Below are 21,341 nucleotides of genomic sequence, written 5' to 3'. Positions count from 1 at the left end.
TTCCTGATTGGCCTTCACCCTTCGAATTCCATCGGGAAGCTCTGTAGAACTCAGAGATCGAGGGAAGTAGCGCTTCGCCTCTTTTACCGTCGGAGGTTTCTCGTGTTGGTGTCTGGAGGTGACAAACAAGTTTAAAAACGTCACCACCCTTGCACGGAGAGAATTATGGCTTAGACAGGGAAGGGTACGACTCAATTCCAAAAAAGAATCAGAGGATTATTATTTTTTTAAAGAAAAGCTTCTAGTTAGTAGAAAACTTGGGAAGCGACCAACTATTGTAATACATAGGGAGTGAAAAGGACGTGGGTCTGCATTCATTGGAAGATCTCTGGAGTTTGCAGCACAGTATACTAGATAGCAAGGGTATCCAACTCTTCGTGGTTTAATAATGCAGACATAGGTACCCATCATACTGTTCTCTTTCAGAAAATAAAACTTTATCCAAAGTGGACAAAAGAGAAGTAGAAGACAAAGGAAATTGAAATCATAAGTGAAGGGGTGGGAAAAGAAATCTAATTACATTTAGCTGACAGCAACACTACTGGAGGGAGATGGATAGTTAAGTGTGAAACAAACAAACAAACATATACATGCATACATACTGTTGACATGGCCCTTGCCTCGTGCCCATTAGACTCCCTGCCTTAATCTATTTTAACTTTCAAATAATTAAGTGGAAAGGTGATAAGTAAACCAGCAAACCACGTTTGTATTTACAAGAGTGGCATTTGATTTGGTAGAAAATAAAAATGATGGATGCCCACTACCCCACACTGGGAAAAAGATTTTGTAAGTGACTACAACATGCTTTCCAATATTCTAACGTGCCTTCTGAACCTAAAGGAATGACTGTTCTTTTGTTCATATGTTAATAAGGATTGTTCAATTTCTGTTTTTTGTGGATCAGAGGATTCAATTTTGGGAAACACTGAACCTTACAACCCAACTTCAGTGTGTAAATGACACAGCCAGGAAAAACTTCACCATTTGATTCAGGTAGATTTATTACTCTGACTTCCAATTGAGGCCAGGTAGATCCAACTCTTTCTGCCAGTCTGGTGATATGACTTACTGGTCCATGTTTATATAAAAGATGTAGAAATGTATTTCTTTAGAAAATAATGCCAAATACCAGATTAATATCTTCTATAATTGATTAAAATATCAAGAACGACCTAGTGGGAAGCTTCCATGCACCTCAGCATATGATCATGCTGGCCACATGATGATTTGAAATGTCTTTGGACAATGCTGGCTCCCTCGGCTAAGAAACAGTGATGAGCACTACCCCCTAGAGTTGGATATGACTGGATAGGGGAAACTTTTATCTTAATCAGAAATAATGTGCAAGAGTGTGAAAGTTCACTTGCTGTGTCATTGATTTCATTCTAATGTAGCTGTTAGCCCGCAGTGATATTATTCATACAGTGCTTAGTTTAGCCACTTAGAGCATTATGGAGAAAGCAGGGCAGACAATAACAATTCTGTTCTAATTATATTGGCTATCTATCTGGTTTCAATGTACCGCTGGCTTTGAACTTTAAAACACTCAACTTTGCACGATCAGGTCATCCAAAGGACCTCTTACCTCCTGAGAACTTGCTCAAGATTGATAAATTAAGCTACTGAATTTAACAGAAATATTACATATTTTATATTGGTACTTTCTTTCCATCGCTGGCCAAACACATGCTTCTCCTAAATGCTGGCCATAACTATGTATCTAGGATATACTTCTTATATAGTGGTATCTTGGTACTCAACTACTTTGAAACTTATCAAATTTGATACCCAACACATTTTGACATGAAAATTTGTACTTGTTTGGTACTTGACGCACAAGCTAGAACTTGTTGATGTAGGCTGCCTTGTGGCTCACTACAATATTCCTTGTGGGGAAAAAATTGTTTCTTACTGTTTTTGGTACTCATTGCACCTCCCGGAACCAATTAATGATGAGTGCCAGGGTACCACTGTATATTGAATTAAGTCATATCCTTGGTTTTTACAGTACCTCAAACCAGAAATCAACGAATTAGGCTAAGGAAAATTTTGAAAAAAGCTCTTCTCCGAGATTAAAAATAAGCTTGTATGTGGTATAGATGCAGCTACATGATGTCTTACTAAACTTGATGAAATACGTTGTATGAAAACAGCCAATGTGTGAAAATAGTTTTTCATTATTTAGTTCAGAGTCCAATAACAGAAATGTGCTGCTCTAATAGGGGCTCCATTCAGCCATAAATTTTAATTCTAGTTCAAAAGAATCAATCTTCAGTCATATTGAGTTAGGGAAACAATCTTCTTTATTTTTATAATTATTAATATTACACTTTGAATATTTTTACATTTTTCTTTCTATTCTTTTCCCTAAAGTGTCTGATCTCTTTAAGAATTTTTGTTATCACAATGGCCAGTAGAAAAATAACCAAACTCTTAGAAACAAAGACGCTCTTTTAGCGCTTCCCACAAAGATCAGGAGAAAAGAGAACCGTGGAACAGTGCAGAGTGGAGGCAGTTTGCAATATGGGGTGAGGAAGCAATGGGTCTAGAGCATATCACAAAGGGACTCATGGTTTACTATGTACAGAGCAGTTAGTGTCAATGGCTGTGCAAGTGCCCTGCTTTGAATCAAACAGTTGGGAATGCGAGGCTGAGTCATAAACCCTGTATAGTGTTTTGTAGGAAACTAATTTTCTTCAGTGTGGTTAATTTTAATTTAGACTTGATGGGCCTCTGTTATGACCCACCAAGTAGCAGAACCCCTTTGGGATTGTAATGGGACTGGGAAGTTGGAGCTGTTGCTTCATCTTTCCAGGTTGGGAATAGAACCAAGAAATTTGAGAAAATTATTGTTTTTCTGTGAAAGGTATACTGTAGCAAGAGATGCAGAAAAATGAAGCATTATTTCTTTAAAAAAAAGGGATGTGGGAAAAGTATTTTAAAAGATACTCCCTCTTGGCTATTTCATCTCAGGGGAACATATCAGTGGTATATCCTGTTAAATCTAGCTTGTTCTACTTGTTATCCCAGTCTCCAATAGTTGACTGGCTTTGCTCAGTAATCCACTGAAGATACCAGGTCATTCTGCTTGCCTGCTTGGGATTGTATAAAAGTATGGATTGGTATTGTCATCAAACTTTTTGGAAGCTGCCACACCCTGCTAATATGCTGGGTTTGGGTTTGGGTTGCTAGGTCAAAAGTCATGCACCCTTTTTTTTATGTGATCACGTTGCTCCCTTAGCTCTCCCTTTGGAAGCATGGTCTCCACGATCACTTTCCAACATGTCCCATCATTGCTAGAGAAGTGACACACCTTCTCAACATTGTACCATGATAAAAAAAAAGAAGTGCTTCCACCCCACACAAAAGGGTCTGGCCCAGAGGCAAAAGTATCTATGCCTAGTTGCTCCCCTTCTTCAAAGCTGGCCTGTTTCTGGAATGAATATTGCATCTTTGTACTAGAACCAAATACCTTAGGTACCTTTTTTCCCCTCATGTTTTCATATAAGGCAAAGCAGATGATTCACAAAAGTATCCAGATGATTGTCTTTATAATTGATTTCTTTTCCTTATAAATTCCATTGTATCATGAAAGAACTAGAACCACCTCCTGTACTAAACACCACTTAGATCGATCTATAGAGGTTATCAACAAATTAATAAATAAGAAACTGGCCTCCTCATCCTGCCTCGACATCTTAATTCTTCGTGCTTTACAGTTATTAAAACACTTCAAAAAATTGTATGCTGAAGGAGAGAGAGGATGGGCATTTACTCTAGAGCAGACTTTAAGCAGCTGATGCCATCTTCAGATACATTGGTTATGCAGACTGAGAATCCAAAGACAACCAGGTTAGGGAAGAATGTTCTAGAGCATTTTAGGAATTGGTTTGGCTGATGTTGGAGTCCAGCGGTTATGGATTTGACTGCAGGGAACGTTCAGTGTTCAGATCCAGATTCTAAGGTCTTTCCTACAAGACTGATATTGCTGCTTTACCAATAGCATCCAAAGAAGTTGCATCACTATGCCATCCAGGATGAAAGTTGGAGTCCCTTGGTCTTCAACTAGCAGAGAGGGAAGTGTAAAGAAAGAAGACTCTTGTGTTACATCGGGCTGGCTTTTCTCTTCACACCTCATCTTCAACAGAAAAAGGGTGAGGGTTCTGTAGCAAAGCACCAAATAAACTGACAGTCTTTCAAAAGACGGAGGACCAATGAGAGTTCTGTTCAGATGATTTTCATGTGCTGAAATCGAGATTCTTGGGGAGAAGAAGAAAACTGATCCCTCACTACATGCACAGACATACACACAATCTAGTATTAAGAAATGCCCTACCCTTGAAGTTATTTGTCAGGGATTAAAGAACAGAGAGCTGAGCAACAGCTACTATAATTTCCAAACTAGAAAATTGATGGTAAAAGAAAAAAGCAGGCTTCTCCAGCCAAAGCCTTGTTCTCTCTCTATGCAGTCTGTTTGAAAAAGTTTCCCTTTCTCTACCCAAAAACCCAGGAAGGCTGACACATTTAGACACCAAACAATTCTCCCGGGGGGCTTACTGGTGCAAAACTGCATTCATCTTTACCCAAGGGGGGGAAATAGATGTGTGTCAGTCATCCATGCCCTGATGTTGGTCTAGACCAGTGGTTCCCAACCTTTTTTACCCCTGGTCTAGACAGTAGGCTTAGCTTTTAGACTTATAAACTACATTTCCATAGAGAAGCAAGCAATCCAGCAACAAAACCAGCTCAATCATCCTATCTTGTGGTTTCCTACCTCACCTTTTACTTTTGATGGGACAAAAAATAGTTTGTTACGTATTTCAGTAGACAACATGCTTTCTTGGCACCCATCTGAAAATAAGCTGGCTCTTAAAAGAGCACCAGTTCACAAATAGAACTGAACAAATATGCACGGTTTGGACAGACCTGAGAATACTTCTTTTTTAAAAAAAAAAAAAGAAAGAAAGAAAGACATCTCCTTAGCTTATGGGAGGTACTGTATGCATCCATCGTGCTCTATAGGAATCCCCACACGAACCTTGCATTTTAAGCTGTCTGAAGGGATTAAATGCCTACCTTATTATCGCCCATCTCTTTAGCTTTACACCTGTTGCTGGCAATTCACGCACACGTGTAATCCACATGCTCACACATATCATACATAGGCTCACACGTGGGTTGCCCTAATGGAGGAAAGGAGAGCCATCCCCCAACTGCAAAGAAGACCTGGGACACAAAGATTGTTTTTCAAAAGACGACTTGGTGCAGTGCCCTTTAAGAGAGGCCCTGCCCCTCGTGGTTCATATCCAGAAGTGCGCAGGGTGGCAGGAGGGCTGCCCTCATTCAGCAGAGGTGTCCCTGGGGCCTCAAAAGGTATCAGAGCACAGTGTTCTCCGTGCAGCTGCCACCCAGTGATGAGCGGAATGCCTGCAGCTGGGAGACCCCATGAAGATGGACACAGGCAGCTGCAACCACCAAGACGTGGAAGATCTGGTGTGAATGGAACTAGAAAGAAAGGAGAAGACAGGCATTGGAGCCCAAGCTGCCTCATATTGACCCATCACCACATTATGAGATTTCCTTTTGTTCTTGATGTTCACAAATTAAACAAAAAACAAAGAAGCTGGGGCTTCTGCAGGATTTGTGACTTAAGGTCCCCAGGTGAGCCATGCATTAAGTGTACTCATACTCTGGTTTCTCTTCAGATCTTTGTTGATCTGTCATCTAAGTGTTTTGCAGCACTTAACTCTGTGTTTTTCATTAATTTTATACTGCTTGCATGCAAACACACATTGATTAAGTACATTAATTTTGTATAGACTTGGTTTTTTTAAAATCTTGCTTTTATGGATTGCACGCTGTCATATCCCCTCTGGGTAGGCTATCCTTAAGCTTCCTTATATTCTTTCTCCTGCTTAAAAAATAAATGGAGGGAGGCAAAAATGTCACTCTGCCTATTCTGGGAATGTTGCCATGTCACCATTTCTTTTGTTTGAAAAAAGGTTGCCTACCTTGTCTGATTTGGTATGTGTCCTCACAGTTTGCCAAGGCAAAGTACTTATCTTAATTTGCCTCCTGATATTTTGGACATGACAAAATGAAGTGTCAAATTTATCATAGAACGAAGCTATGGATTTTACTAAGACAAAATATAATGTGGAACTCATATGAAGACTCACTCTCAGTTTCAGCTTAAATACCTCCATCCCTCTTCCATATTTTATTGCCAAAGACATACCCAGATGTCACACTTGCCGGGGAAGAAACGTTCAGGAATGCGGGCAGCATACAAGCCTACTCCCAAGATGTAGAGGACTGCCATGAGGAAGAGCCAACCAATCTGTCCCACTGTTGTGGCCTTGATAAAACCTTCAGTGAACATGAAATGGAGGGTGGGCACCAGTCCACTCAGCCCTAGGCCTAGAAATACACCTACCCCAAAAAGAAAGAGTATGTAACTTGGATGGACAGTTACAGCTTTAACATCAATCCAATTAATAAAATCTTAACCCCCAAACTGGAGTCTTAAGGTTAACTAATGAAGGAGCAGATGTTAGTTTTGTTAGACAACAAAAACACACACATATTTTCATATTGAACTGATGTTGTTGGCACTGGCTATCATATTATGCTAGTTATTGTTTTCTTCCTGCATCTTTCATGTTAATTCAGTATGCCAGCTGTTCCCAACCTGGTTCCCTCCAAATGTGCTGGGATTACAACTTTTTTTTCATGTTGGACTTTCCTCACATTTAGACAATGTTAGGTTTAGGAAGGCTGCATTGTGCTAGGCAAGTTCCTCTATATTATATAATTACTTCGGTTTCCAATGATCAGGTTATGACTGGTTTTTGTGTATCAAAAATGAAACAATTGAAAAATATAAGAAAGGTCTTGGAATCTTGGCACCCATAAGATTTCCAGAAGCATATAAATAGAAGACTCCAAAATCTAGTGAGAACTGTGTGGCCAAAAACAAACGGTTGTGGGAAGAGAGGAGTGGAAAGACAAAGGAAACCAAAAGACTGGAAAGCAACCAACAGTATTCCCTTTAATAGGTTTCTCCACATAATGTAGCAGTGCGAGGATGCAGTCAAATCAAGAATAGTTACCTGCCCGCACTGCCCGATACTGTGGCGTGGCAAAGTGATCCCACTGCGACACCATGATGGCTGTTATACCCAGCACACAGACGATGATGAGGTAGATGAGCTGGGGTTGTGGTGAGCAGTAGAACGAATAATACAACCAGGGAACAAAACTGCCCATGGTGAGCAGGGCAATTCCAGAGTAATCCAATCTGTACAGAAGGTACCACAGAAAGCAAGGTTGGGTGATCAGTAGACATCATGCATAGAGCAGGGCTTGGTGTATAAAGTTTAAATACAGGAACCTTTAAACTATTTTACTATACAGATCTCTATAACCACAGTGTGGGCAAGATACTGTGAATAACCTCTAGCCTGCCTGCTTTCTTTCTTTCTTTCTTTCTTTCTTTCTTTCTTTCTTTCTTTCTTTATTTATTTATTTATTTATTTATTTATTTATTTAATATTGCCGCCTATTCACCCATGGCAACTCGAGGTGGCTTACACAATGTAAAACCATATTTAAAACAAAAAATTAAAATAAAACAATAAAAACTAACAAAAAGAATCAAATAAATTAGTAAAGTACAATGGAACAAAATTTTGGAAAAACTAAAAAAACAACAACTCCCCCGCCCCGACGACAGCAGATCACATTAGCCATTTGATATGCTCCATCCCTCTCTGGGTTCCCCAGGCCCACTGGCAAAACCAGGTCTTCAGTGCCTTTCGGAAGAGTGCTGGAGTGGGGGCCATTCTAATCTCTGGGGGAATGATGTTCCAGAGAGAGGGAGCCACCACAGAGAAGGCCCCTCGGGGGTGGGACGTGCAACATTCCCTGCCTCTTCGCTCTAATGGGTTGGGTAGATGTGACTGGCAAGAGACGTTACCTCAGATAACCTTTTCCTAAGCCATGAAGGGCTTTAAAGGTGACAACCAGCACCTTGAATTGCACCTGGAAGCAAATCGGCAACCAATGCAGCTCCTGCAGGAGAGGTGACATATGTGCACACAGGTCTGCACAAAACCATGCGGGCTGCTGCATTTTGCACCAACTGGAGCTTCCGGATGATCTTCAAGGGCAGCCCCATGTAGAGCGCATTGCAATAATCAAGACGGGAAGTGACCAGGGCTTGAGTGACTATAAGTAGGGGCCGTTGGTCCAGGAACGGGTGTAACTGGTGCACAACCCGCAGTTGCGCAAAGGCCTTCCTGGTCATGACTGTCACCTGCTCTTCGAACAGGAGTCATGAGTCCAGGAAAACCCCTAGATTACGCACAGGGTCTGTTTGGGGTAGTACCACCTCATCCAAGACTAAAGGTGGTAATTCTCCCTGAGCCAATGAACCCCAAACCCAGAGTAACTCGGTCTTGCAAGGGTGTAGTTTCAACCCGTTGCTCCCCATCCAGCCCCTAACAGACTCCAGGCACTGTGAGAGGGAGGACACAGCAACACTTAACTCACCATGGGCCGAGACATACAGCTGAGTATCATCAGCATATTGGTGATACCTCAGTCCATGGTGATGGATGGTCTCACCCAGCAGTTTCATATAAATGTTGAACAGGAGCGGAGAGTACTGAGCCCTGTGGAACCCCGTAAAGCAGTGGGCGAGGGTTGGATCTCTCCCCTCCTATCAACACTGACTGAGCGGCCGCAGAGGAAGGAAGTGAACCAAGACAGCACAAGGCCTCCCACTCCCATCCCTCGAAGCCGTCCCAGGAGAATCCCATGGTCAATGGTATCAAAAGCCACTGAGAGGTCAAGTAGAGCAAGGATGGATGCACTACCCCCATCCCGCTCCCGCCAGAGATCATCTAAAAGTGCAACTAATGCTGTTTCTGTCCCTAATCGAGGCCTGAATCCTGACTGGTAGGAGTCGAGATAATCCATTTCATCCAGAAACCTCTGGAACTGTTGCGTGACCACCTTCTCAACAACCTTCCCCAAAAAGGGAAGATTGGAGACAGGTCGGAAATTATCCAACCGGGTGGAGTCCAGTGATGGTTTCTTAAGAAGAGGGCGAACCACAGCCTCCTTAAAGTTCTGGGGCACCATCCCCTCCTGTAGGGAAGCATTAGTCATCGCCAGAGTCCACCCGCCTGTCACCTCCTAGGAAGCTTTCACAAGCCAGGAGGGACATGAGTCTAAAATACAGGTGCTTGCGCTGCCAAGATGATCCATGTTATGGGAAGCATGTATGCAGGCATCACATACAGCAAGGATGGTACCTACATTCCAGTTTCTACAAGGAGGAATCATATTATGATGGCTTGGTTGCAAGTAGAACAATGAAACCCTTTTTTATGAACTAGTAACTGATGTTGTCACCTAAAATGGAGGCATTCTCCATAGGTATCGCACTATAATCCCTGCCCACAGATTTTACAGGCTTCTGTAGCACTAACCAGAGACAAGAAAGGAAACGTTACGGGTATCACAAACAGCCAGGGCTCTTTCTCAGGCCTGCACTTCCTGTGGCCCACTGTGTCAGCCTTCAAATTCCCACCCAGCACAACCTTTGACTTGGCAGTCTGGGAACAGAATCAAGGAAGTGCTCGGGAGGTGATAAGATGCACTAGACTAAATGCAGCTCACCCATTATTGGCTCAAGAAGTCTTGAGGAAAAGTGCTGTCTATTGGCTTCCCTGTGATAATCAATAGCATGGTGAGAGACCCTTCTGAAATCCCCCAAATCTCTCTTGTGTAACACTTCCCACAAATACCTCTTGTGTAACTCTTGTATATGGTATATTTACCATACAGATACTTTGTGACTTACTGTCCTTGGGAAACCATTTAGAGCAGTGTTTCTCAACTTCAGCAAGATTTAAGGTATGAGGGAAAATTTTGGAAGTGGAAGTTCACACATCTTAACATTGAGGAGGTTGAGGAACACTGATTTATAGTGCTCTAAAGAACATCACTTTGGAGGCATTGTTACAAAAATGAATCAGATGACTCCAAGATACAACTTCAATTGGAGCAGAGCATTTTTATTAAGTTTCAAATGGTGAAGCATCAGCTGCGAGGTCCTATTAGGACCCTAGGTTGTTCCCAAATGCTGCATGCTGCTACAGGCCAGCCCGGACAGTGGCATACCAGAGTTTTGATGCACTTCCATTGCTTGTTGCTTGTGTAGCAGAGAACAGAAGAAAAAGGTGAGGGTGAGGAGATTGGCAAACTCCTGACAGATTCCAATACCTGATCGGTCATCTACTTTGGCTTGATGGGGATTTTTCTTTTACAATAAGAAAAGGCTATCCAGTTATCAGCCAAAGAAGAAATTTGCCTCAGATACTCTAAGCATACGTCCTCATGTTTCATTATGAGAGAAAACATATTGATTCTTAATTCTTGCCTGCTGATCACGTGCCCCAGAAGTTTGCGGAAGGATGGAGAGAGGAGGGGAAATCAACTTACTTGGAGAAGGTGCGAGAAACTTTCTCAGAGTGGCAATAGACCGTGTGAAATAGCCAGGAGAAACAAAGACAGAGAATGGCTCCGAGGAAGAACATGCCAAAGACCACACGCTCCTGAATGGGGGCCACATATTTCATGTTGGGACTGAACATGTAGCCAATGCCCAAAACCAGGAAGAAGAGGAACCCTGAGGAGAAGGAAGAAAGTTACCAATATATAAATGTTTCTGCATGTATTCAAATACTGGGACATGTTTGGAAATGGGAAACATACATCTGGTTTGACAGGGACTGACTGTAGGGATCCTTTCTGAATCTACTCCTGAAGAGACTCCATTTCAGGAACTGACATAGGGCTTTCTCAAGTTGGGAGAATCAATGTGTGAAATGGGACACTGAAGAAGTATAGGTGGCTTCTGGTGTGAGTCATGGTTGACTGAAGACATCTCTGCGAACGAGTGGAGACAACCGCTATGAAGACAAAAGACCAGTGAGCAGATTGATTGTTCGAGTCTCTCCAGAGAAGGGGAGAATTGGATATTGCCTAGGAGTGCTCTGTATGGCAATTCCCCATGAGAAACAAGAACTTTTTGTTCTGAGCAGCAGTGAAGCCTTTTATAAGGTCACAAAGGAAATGTTCAATTTAATTACTTTATGGATATTAAAGATGGCAAGCTTAATTTGACGCCTGATGAGTTTTGCTTTCTTCCTTGGATTTAACAAACTTTAAGCAAGAGACCTAAGAACTTAAAATAAATCTGAAAAATACAGCAGTGGGTTATGGCGCTTACAGAGTAGGCTGGTGGAAACTTTGAAGGCTTTTAAATGCCAAAGAGTGGTGAAAGATTGAATCCTGTGATTTGCACAGGAATGATTTAAAGATCAAGGCTATATATAATGAAAAGAAAGAATGAAAATATGGATTATTTGATTAGGGATAATATTTGATATTCCTAGAAACACACACTGGACTTTTTGCTGAACTAGATTTGAAAAGATGATATCTGGATTGTGCATAGATAAAAGGCTATGGGGAGAAGAGGTGCAATTTTGTAACTTTAAAAGAGGATGAAAAGTTATTATATTTGCTTATGTTTGGTATAATGAAGGTTGGAAGCCACTAATTTATTACTGTCTTTTCTTTTTCTTTTTTTTGCACCTTCTGAACTTTTTTTCTCTTCTAGTTTAGCTTGTATTAGTTTTTACTATGTTTATTAAAAACTTCAATAACATTATTAGAGACAGAGCAAGCATTGTTCAGTTAGCTAGAAGAAGGGAAGGCAAAAAACTTGACCAAAGCTGGCCTAGCCTGCTACCTTAAAATTCAAGAAGCAGCCACTGAGTTAGTCCTATATTTATCATGTCACCCATAAACCAGATTTGGGACCACAGTGATCTTTCAAACTGTAGGTCCTTCTCTTACACATACATCCTCAAATGTATGTATTTATAAGAGATGGATCATGGCTGATTGAATTGCTTTTCTCCTGTTAGTTGGATAAACTTTACAGTATCAGTCAATGTCAGATCAGGTTTGGTGCTGGACATCTCATATTGAAAGAGGATTTTAAGATCTAAGAGTACATTGTTCCCAAGAAACTGGGCAGATGTGATTATGTGAAAAGGCATCCAAGAGTAAATGTTGAAGTCCCTGACATTGTCATCACTGAGGTAGTTGCAAAAATGTATGCCTTCTCAATGTAGAATTAAAGTTGTTTTTTTTAATGCTTTTTTATTTTGCAGACGTGGTTTCTTAATGTAAAATTGTGCCAGCTAGATACTGGATCCCTAGCTCCATCTAGTTGCACAATAATGATGCAATCCATGGGCCAAAAAGCTTTATGGGGCAGTAGAATAAATTTATTACATACAAATAGGAAGTCATGAGACAGGAGTACTTCCTTTGTGTGAAAACAAACTTCCTTCTCTACCCTTGTACAGTTACCTTTATAGCAATGGAAGGGCAATTTGCTTTGGCTTTTGGTGAGTGAAAGAACAAGGCTGGAGAGAAGAGGCCACTATTTCTAGGACCAATGTCTTTTTCCACCAACCTTTAAGCACAGAGAGAGTGCAATTATATCCTGATCTCCTTTCATTCCCTAGTGCTTACTATGGAGCGAAGGGGAGAAAGGAGGATATTTGGCTTAGAACAGGGCCAAATTTTCTTCCATATTGTCAAGGATGTTATGTCAGCTGTCATTAAACATCACTGGTGGAAAATCATAACTTTTAGCCAAGTTTGATGCTGGATGTGTTTTTTTTTTTTTTTAAAAAGTAAAAAAAGTACTTATATTGTGGAAACCAAAGAATTTGAGGCGATGGAGTGCAATTTGTTTCCCACCCTCTTTGTTCCCTCCTCAGACTATAGAGCTGTACAGTCCTCTGCCCCGTGACTGACCAAGCAGATGAGTCCAGATGTTGCCAGTCTCGGTGTGGAGCCGGAAGATGCTGCGGAAACAGGCGCGGAAGGAAGGCATGGGTGGCCGATGTCCGTGCAGGAGAAAATCGTTGTCTTTCAGCCAGTCAGGCAGCACATCATAGGGCATAACACGCCAACGGCCCTCCCAAACCTGCAACAGCAGAAGAGAGGCTAGAAGAGTCATACCCTTCCTTCTGTGAGCTGAGAACATCAAAACTGTGAGTGTGTTTGTATACTTGGGGCTATGCTATGCTTCTTGGAGAGCGGGGGGGAAACCAACCTGGGAGAGAAGAATTTCTCGAGTTTTCAGAAAGAATTTTTCTAGTGTTCACTTCATTGAGGTTTGGTTTTTTGCCTTCATTCCCTATAAGCCTAGGGGTAGGGGTGGGGCTCTCACCTCACAATCCGGAGGCTGTGAGTTCAATCCTAGGTAGCGGCAGATATTTCTCTCTCTTAGCACAATGAGAAAATTTCTGCTGTGAACTCCGCATTGGCGTCAGGAAAGGCACCCAGCCAGTAAACACTCGGCTCCATTCAGTTGCCCCAACTCCACCCCGATGCAAGGGATGTTAAAAGACCAAAAAATAAATAAATTCAAGGTTCCAAAGTGCTTTGAAGTTAGGGCAAAGTTGCACAGCCTAACTGCCCTTCACCCCCACGATTTAGATGGGGCCCTCTAAGCATTCCAAGCAAATTGGTATTTTTTATGCCAAAGTGGAGGAGAGTCATAGAATCCATCAAGAATGAATTATATTCAAAGGATCTATTGAATTTAATGTCATTTAAAATAAACCTATTCAAGTTTAAATGCACTGAATGGATCCTCTTTAAATATGAGATGTCTTTTTTCTGATGCACAGACACCACATGCCACCCAGAGCATCCTGAAAAAAAATATCTTGACATCCCTAAGGTAAACCAAAGCAAACAAGCTACATGGGCATATGTATTTAGTATGGAGATGCACTCACTCGTCTTGATCCTATATTTTGAAAACAGGCAGTGGGGTATCTTCCAGCTGATAATTAATTTTAAGTAAACTTAATTATTTTTTGCATTGGGAAGTTCCCAATGATCTCCAGCTGGAACCTTTTGTTATAAACAAGCCCAGTCCACCTCACAGACTTGCCACGAGGACAAAATGGGCAGGATGCAAAGAGGATGCAAACCTCTTATTGACTGGAGCTCCTTGAAGAAAGACAAGGTGTAATTGATTTTTATTTTATTTTTAAAGATCACGATTAAACCATAACAGGAGTCATCAGTTGCTTTCAGGCTCTTCTTTGACTGGGTTCAAAGAATGCACTGGGTTCCCGATCCCTTCTGCTTTCATTTGTTCATTTGTTAGCTGCAGAAGACAAGCAAGCGAGCAGTGCTAGCCCTGCTTTCAGCAGCATTTACTTTTCACCTTGATTGAATGTCTGGTTGAAAACAAGCACTCCCGCAATGGGGGGAAAAAAAAAAAACTATTGTAATTTCTTACTGTTCAAATCAAACAGCTTTGGTTATAAAAATGTGGCAAGTTTGATCGTATAAACTTTTTGAATAGGTGAAATGAGAATGTCCTAGAGAGACAGCAAGCAGGAGGAGAGCCGCAGTCTGGGCAACTCAGAGGTAGTCCAGACAAGAAGCCCTGATTCCTTCTGTGGACTCAGCTGCCTCTTATTAAACTGTCACCACATCTGTGGCTCCTCCTCCTGTTCCTCAAAACAGTCTCACAGACTATTATAGAGAGGGATACAGAGACAGACAGAGTTGTTTGCAAAAAAAATAGCAATAAAATCAAATAACCATCTGAGTTGGGGTGGTGTACTGACCAAAAAGCCTTATTTCAGGAACAAGCCACCTTTACAGGCCATGGGCACCACTGCATCATTTAGAGGCATGGAAATAATAGGAATTATATTATTACATATACAACAATATGAAATCACGGCTGTCAGTTTTTTAGTTTTCATACGCAACAAGTTCTTTCCAAGAACTTAGGATTCATAATGTACCAGTGCATTATTATTATTGCTGTTGTTGTTAATCTTCATTTTGATTCACAATCTGGGACTGATAAAAACTTAACAGTTCAAGTCTTAACCAAGAGCTGTTAAGGTAGTATCTGAGTCAAGTAGGGTGGTTTTTTGCAAAGTCATGATATTCAAATCTAATAAGTTCAAAATTTCCATGTATCTAGGAATCCCTTTGGGCTCCTATTACTATTGGTACCTTATTATTGTTTTTGTTATTATTAATAGTAGTATCTCATGCCAGAACATGAAGTTATTTTGGGATGTAATTTTCTTGAGAAATTGCAGCTGTTTAAACAACAGCAACAAGAAGTATTCAATTTTGGCAATCTAATAGTGCTGTTGGTATCTGCAGGGAACATATTGCCAATTCTGGCCTAACAGAGGTTTTGGGAATGTCAGTCATGGTTAAGTGGAGATTTTAATGTAATCTTTATATCCAATGTTTGAGACACTGTGCTATTTGAAGCATTTTTACTTAGACGTCAAAGGGAATTTAATAAAGCTTACATTCAAGTAAATGGATATAGGATTGTGACAGTATCTCAAGCTCTAGTTCTATTGTATCAAATTCAATAGAGGTAATGGGAAACTGTCTATTAATTGCAAGTCTTCCCTTTGAGAAATAAAGCAGGTAGAAGAAAGGAATAAAAAATAAGGGGATATTCTCCTCTTCCCACCTTTCTGTTCCTTTCACCTTCTTCTAATATTTTCTTTTAACAAAAATACCAAAAATCAACCAAGGAATAAATGAATTCCTGGAAAAAGGAAAGAAATGGACAGGAGTTAAGAGACCTTACCTGCCATCATCTACATGACCTTAATGTAAACAAAGTAAAACAAAAACAAAACTTCCTTTCCTTTTTTTCCAGTGAATAAATTATCTGCCTTCCTCTGAAATTATGGTCAGCCTTCTATCACAAATTCATTTTCTGGTCTTCTTAAACGTTAGTCATTGATGATCCACAATATCAAATGATACAGTGAGGAACTCTAGACTCTAGATGTAATGATCTTATTTGAGAAGGGGGCTCTTATATAGCAACACAGATACACATATACATGTCTAGACATATACATGTCTAGTTACATACATACATACATACATACATACATACATACATACATACATACATTTGACTTTGAACCGGATTTCTGGGAGTCCCAGATAAGATATTTTACATGCTAGAGTTCAGTCAATTTCAAAAGTAGGCTGGACATAGCTTATAAAAACAGAGGACAATACTGATCCAGGAGAAGACTGTTCCCACTTGCCTTTATCTGGCAGTAGTTCACCTCCAGATCTTTGGAAGTGTAGTCTTTTGCTCCTTGTGCTGCCTTATGGTTCCTTCTCATGGCCTCCCTCAGATGTGGGCCTGAAGGGAACTCCGCTGGGTGACTGAGTTGCATGTCAGAAGAGTGAGCCCACAGCATTTCCAATTTTGCTCCTCCTGGTCTTCCTGGTTCTGGGTAATGTGGCCAGATGGCCTTGCCCCTCTACGAACCTGCCCAGAAGCTGGCTCAGAACGGGTTGTCATGGCAGAGAGGAGACTCTCTTCCCCGGGGTAAAGGATGGAACTCTTATGGCTCTCCCACTCCCAATCACTTGGCAAAAGGGGCTCTTCTTCCCAGCTTTGTAAAGCTGAGAAGAAGGAGGATGTTGGTCAGCAGCTGAAGTCATAATGATGCTTCCTGGAGTACTGCTGTGACATATTGGCTTGCCTCAGAATCAATGGGGCTCATTCAAGAGTTGACTGCTGGGCAACAGTTGTAGAAGAATGAAGTTAGAAAGAGTGTGACATCCAAGAAGGCTTAATTTAATTGGTGTAACTTGCCTTCAAAACAAATTCTTCCATCTTCTCCATGGCATGCTGGGCCTGAAGTGGCAACATCAAGACCCGCACAGGATCTGGACCTGTATTTTCCTCCTCTATCTCTGGATCCTCTGATCCCCAACCTGTGGGCTCAACCTTCATTTCAGTACCATCCTGAAAAAGAAGATGCATACACTGACCAATGGAATTGTATAGAAAGAGAGATAATCTGAGAAGAGACAGGAGGAAAGAAGGAAAGCGAGGAATAACATTTCCCTTTTATGTGATATAGTGCAGCAGATAGATTAACAGAGAGGTTCAAAGTCCCTTCCCTCTTGATGCAAGGGATAAAGGATAGGGCCAGAAATAATATAAAGAACTTCCTCCTTCAAAGAATCACGGTCAAGAACAATTGGTTTAGATTTGGCCTGCAGGGCTACTCTGTCAACCAGCCACTGGATTGATTCAGAGCACTGAGAATGACCTACAGTCTTTATTTTAAATGACCTACAGGCTCTATTTTATGAGCTTACAGTCCACTGCTGTAGACATGCTAGCTTTTAATCAGATCTGCTGGATATGGTGCTTGTAAAGCTCCTGTTGGAAGACCAGCAGAAGACAGAACAATGGAACTGATGCTGAAGTGATTCCATAAGCCAGACAGAAAAAAATAGTAGTGTTGCTCTGGCCAGAAATCATATTCTCAGCTTTGAGTTCTGACTTTTCTTGAAACCTCAGCCCAGCAAAGCCGTTTTTACATTCTTAGACAAATGTAATTGGCCTTATTGAACAGAGTTTGGGTCATGATGACTTCACACAAAAGAAAGATGCAGAAGACAGTAATAAGAAGAGAGACCCAATGAGTGGTCCTCCTAATACTCACCTGTCCAGCATTCTCTTGTAGCAAAGGTCTCATTTCAGCCACAGCCTCCTCCCCCAAGTACCCTGCGCACCACCCAGCCCGCTCCTTCAAGGGCTCCATGATGGGGGAGGAGGGGGGCATATAGTTGAAGCCTCTTCACAGGCAGAGGCTCAGTCCCCTCTGCAAGCCACCAGCCCCATCGTCCCCACTGTCTCTGTGAGAAAGCAGAGGGGGGTAAGGGATGCAGAGGGATGAATCTCTGGATCCTTCTGTTCTCCTCACCTGGTGATTTGCCATATCTCCCCCTTCAGCTCCTACTTCCCAAACCATCCTGCATGCTTGTCCACAAGAGCTGTGCTTGTCATCCTACCCCTTCCTCTTTGCCCCCCACCCTGAAATCTCTACCTCTCTTCAATTCAGTTGTTTCCCCAGTCTCTTTTGTTTTTATCCCTCTCATCCCCCTACCATTCCTCGTCCCTCTCAAATTTGATAACTTGCTCCTTAGTTATATTGATTTGAACTCTAAATATTGGTACTCTCTACCTTAACAATTTATATTACTGCTTGAAATCTGTCCTTGCTCCCAGCAAGGGTTTGGGGAGAGTTTTATCTGCTTCCCCTAGATTCCTAATATGGTACAGATAAGCAGTAAGATCTGTGCCACCCCATGGCTGACTTTACAAATGGGGCCAATACACAATCTCTTGAAGCTTTGTAAGTGGAATCCAAGGAGGAATAGCACTGATCTATAGCCATCCCTTGGTGTCCCTTCCTTGCTTTCAAGCATAGTTCACATCTATAAACTCATCACCCCCACAAAACCCACTCTTTGGCTATTTCCTTCTGCCCCATAGCATCCCTGGCCATACTTCTTCCTTGTCCCCATTCCCTTGAGGCCCTCCCAAATATTTCTGCCCTCCCTTCCCCTCTCCGTTGCTCCATCACCTTTCTTTCCATTCTACTCTCCCAGCCCCTTCATTATACCCTCACCCAAGAGCCCTAGCAGCAGCATCGGGACCCAGCTGTCCCTTAAACCCCGCCTCCCGCTCCGATAAGCCTTGGCACCTGCCCATCAAATTGGGATCACTTCCTGCCAGAAGCCGAGCATCCTCGCTTGCTTGGATTGGGCAATGCGCGGGGGGGTGGGGGGGAATCCGCTGCGGATAACTTCCGGCTGATTCTGGAAGCCTTCCTTTCACTGTTGCCATGGTGACCCTTAAAGAACGGTGCCCTTTGTTTCTGTAGCGTTCGACAAGGGAAGCATGAATCGTTTTGCAGCTGGGGTGTGTGTGCAGAAGGGGGTGGGTGGGAATCATCTGCCGCCTGTCGTGCAGAAGTTAATAAATTTACGAAAGATCAGGACATTTAATCTCAGGCACAGATCTGGGGGTCTGCCCGCAGAAATGGTGTGTAAGATTTCTGTGCGTGGATAAGCCGCTTTTTTTTACGAGGAAGGCGACGCGTGTCGGTATAGCCGTGCGTGTAACGTGTACGAGGGAGGAATTGTATGTCTCGATGCAGGTGCACAATTGAATGAGGCAGGTTTAAACGCACCTGCGTATGTTGCTTATGCTTTGTGTCTGGGAAAGTTAGACACAACTCAAGTCTTCCTTACGAATCGCCCTAATCTCGTTTGAAGGCATCTGCATGAATCAACCGAAGCCATTGCCCTCCATTGATCACACTCCAGGACTGGCAATTAAAGCAGCCCGATGGGATCCTTTGGAAGACCCGTTCGATTTCCACTAGAGCTGTAATTCTTCTCAAGCTCCAGAAGATGCGTGGACATCAACTCCCAGAAATCCCCAGCCAGCACGTTGGTTGTGTGGAAAGTCGGGAGTTGAAGTCCACGCGTTTTAAAGTTGCTGAGAAAGTTGCATAACAATGGAACTAATAGTGATCTTTTTTTTATTCGAAAAGAATTGGTGAAACTGACAAAGAAAGGACACGTGACACAGGTTCCCCGATACATTTTTTTAAACTCCCTATTTTATTTTGCACATTTTAATTGAGCTTGGCGTTTCAGTTTTCAAACACGTGTACATTAATGTTTAAAACGTCAGTCTGTCACTTTTCTACTGAAAACCACAAGAAGTTTATTCGAAGGAGGTTGGATTTTGAAGGACGACTTGCTGCAATTCCTAAACATACCTGTAGGGGCAGAAACGATTTTTATGGCTTAGTTTGGACCACCGTTTCCTGGAAGCGTTTTGTAAGTCCTTCCCATATGGTCTAGCGGTTAGGATTCCTGGTTTTCACCCAGGCGGCCCGGGTTCGACTCCCGGTATGGGAAGAAGGGTTTTTTTGTGTGTGTTTCATTTTTGATTTTTAGGAATTCTCTTCCATTTTTTTTTCTAATTTCAAAGTACCCTACAGTACTGTATACTTTGTTCTTTAGAAATCGAAAGTGCACAGATTATTGAAAATGAGAACGAGTACTAAACGCTATAATATCAACTTAGTTCACAAGAAGCTAAATTACGTCTTCTCCCATATGGTCTAGCGGTTAGGATTCCTGGTTTTCACCCAGGCGGCCCGGGTTCGACTCCCGGTATGGGAAAAGCATATTTTTTTAAAAAAATTTAAAAATGGATTTCTTTCTATTTAAAACCGTTAAAATCCACTGAAATTTCAAACTTACTTGATTACAAAGAGCAGGGTATCAGGTTCTAAAGGTTCTTTCAGTGTAAGCAATATTCTTAAAAGAGGACAAACAGAATTGATGCATCAACTGGACAAAAGGAATATGGAGGTGATTTGTATAAGTTTCCGAGAAATATTCAGATCATTGATTTCTTTAGAGGCTTCATAAAATGCGTCTGTTGTCATTTATAAGATCTGAAGCCGGATGCTCCCTTTCTTCATTTTAAAAACAGCATGAAAGTTCATATTTTTTGCAAAAATTCCCACCAATGCTTTTTCATGAATTAAGGAAGAAACATGATGGAGATGAATGGAACATGAGAAGAATTTTGTTATAAAACCCCAACTTTCCCATACCGGGAGTCGAACCCGGGCCGCCTGGGTGAAAACCAGGAATCCTAACCGCTAGACCATATGGGAGAGTATGTAAAACCTAGCTCAACCATCAGAAGTTCAATCTGATGTTCCAGGTTAAATTCTGTCACTACCAGATTCGCAAGAATTAATTAATGTAACATGATAAATAGGCAATTTATCCCGGAAAGTAGAGAGACTCCAATTCACTTTGGGGCTTGTCAAATTCACGTTATCGGCTCTCAAGTTTGACGAGGTTCGCCTTGAACGAAGGCCTCTTTGGACGAACCCTGCGTGCAAACCGTCCCATGCTTTCGATCCCTTTTCTTCAGCAAGGGAGTTTCGGACTCGGGAGAAGGGCAGCAGGCTGGGCCTTCTCTTGGGCCGGTGCTAACCGGACAGAGGAAGCCCCTTCCCGCTTTGCTGAAAGCCGGGAAAAAGTGACTCCAGGCTCTAGAAGAGATACCGGTCCCAACTTGGTCGCTTCTAATAACTTTAAGCCGGTGCTTTAAGGATGCGAACCCAGGTGTGGATCTAGATGCAATTTCCCTCCACCGTTGCCTCTTGTCGAATCTCTGAAAACTAGGGGATTTTGCATTATTTTGCATTATTATTAATTTATTTGCAAGACAGATTTTAAGCTCACATTGCCACTTTAGAGGCAACTTGACATAAGAACAGGCACGCGAACTGTTAAAAATGTGGCCGCTGCGATGT

At 41.9% G+C, this 21,341-nt stretch overlaps 1 protein-coding gene, 1 long non-coding RNA gene, 3 other non-coding genes and 1 pseudogene across 5 annotated transcripts; 3 read left to right on the top strand and 3 right to left on the bottom strand.

Annotated features, from left to right (window-relative positions):
* Positions 1-19: 19 nt before the first annotated feature.
* LOC148132315 (uncharacterized) lies at positions 20-15,469 on the top strand. Its single transcript, XR_015747833.1, has 3 exons — positions 20-118; positions 12,876-13,151; positions 14,209-15,469. It is a non-coding gene; the product is annotated as an uncharacterized LOC148132315 (long non-coding RNA).
* On the bottom strand, positions 2,918-18,677 carry LOC113422945 (adiponectin receptor protein 1-like). The gene is made up of 8 exons (XM_026684132.2): positions 18,618-18,677; positions 17,649-17,841; positions 16,787-16,939; positions 12,913-13,084; positions 10,516-10,702; positions 7,116-7,303; positions 6,242-6,435; positions 2,918-5,508 (listed from the first exon to the last, which is right to left on the bottom strand). The coding sequence occupies exons 2-8, from the start codon at positions 17,766-17,768 to the stop codon at positions 5,380-5,382; spliced, it is 1,143 nt and encodes a 380-aa protein (XP_026539917.2). The 5' UTR covers positions 17,769-17,841; positions 18,618-18,677; the 3' UTR covers positions 2,918-5,379.
* Positions 7,928-8,644, bottom strand: LOC148132316 (uncharacterized; annotated as a pseudogene).
* A 1,171-nt stretch (positions 18,678-19,848) lies between the features above and the next one.
* TRNAE-UUC (transfer RNA glutamic acid (anticodon UUC)) lies at positions 19,849-19,920 on the top strand. Its single transcript has one exon. It is a non-coding gene; the product is annotated as a tRNA-Glu (tRNA).
* A 195-nt stretch (positions 19,921-20,115) lies between these two features.
* On the top strand, positions 20,116-20,187 carry TRNAE-UUC (transfer RNA glutamic acid (anticodon UUC)). The gene has a single exon. It is a non-coding gene; the product is annotated as a tRNA-Glu (tRNA).
* Positions 20,188-20,618: 431 nt separating this feature from the next.
* On the bottom strand, positions 20,619-20,690 carry TRNAE-UUC (transfer RNA glutamic acid (anticodon UUC)). Its single transcript has one exon. It is a non-coding gene; the product is annotated as a tRNA-Glu (tRNA).
* Between the last annotated feature and the right edge of the window lie 651 nt (positions 20,691-21,341).

Source organism: Notechis scutatus, chromosome 2 (genome assembly GCF_049901735.1).
Source record: "Notechis scutatus isolate UNSWTSFEM ecotype Mainland chromosome 2, rNotScu1.2, whole genome shotgun sequence".
Taxonomy (NCBI): Eukaryota; Metazoa; Chordata; class Lepidosauria; order Squamata; family Elapidae; genus Notechis; species Notechis scutatus.
Note: the sequence above shows the minus strand (reverse complement) of the source record. Positions and strands in the feature narration are given on the sequence as shown.

Bases quoted from the DNA above. Each gene is read 5' to 3' on its own strand.
- LOC113422945 (XM_026684132.2), bottom strand. From the start codon at position 17,768: ATGCCCCCCTCCTCCCCCATCATGGAGCCCTTGAAGGAGCGGGCTGGG. The intron at 16,940-17,648 runs GTGAGTATTAGG...CTTCTTTTTCAG, and splicing joins TACAAGAGAATGCTGGACAG to GATGGTACTGAAATGAAGGT. The intron at 10,703-12,912 runs GTCAGTCACGGG...CCTTCTCCTCAG, and splicing joins CATCTGGACTCATCTGCTTG to GGTTCCTCTTCTTCCTGGTT.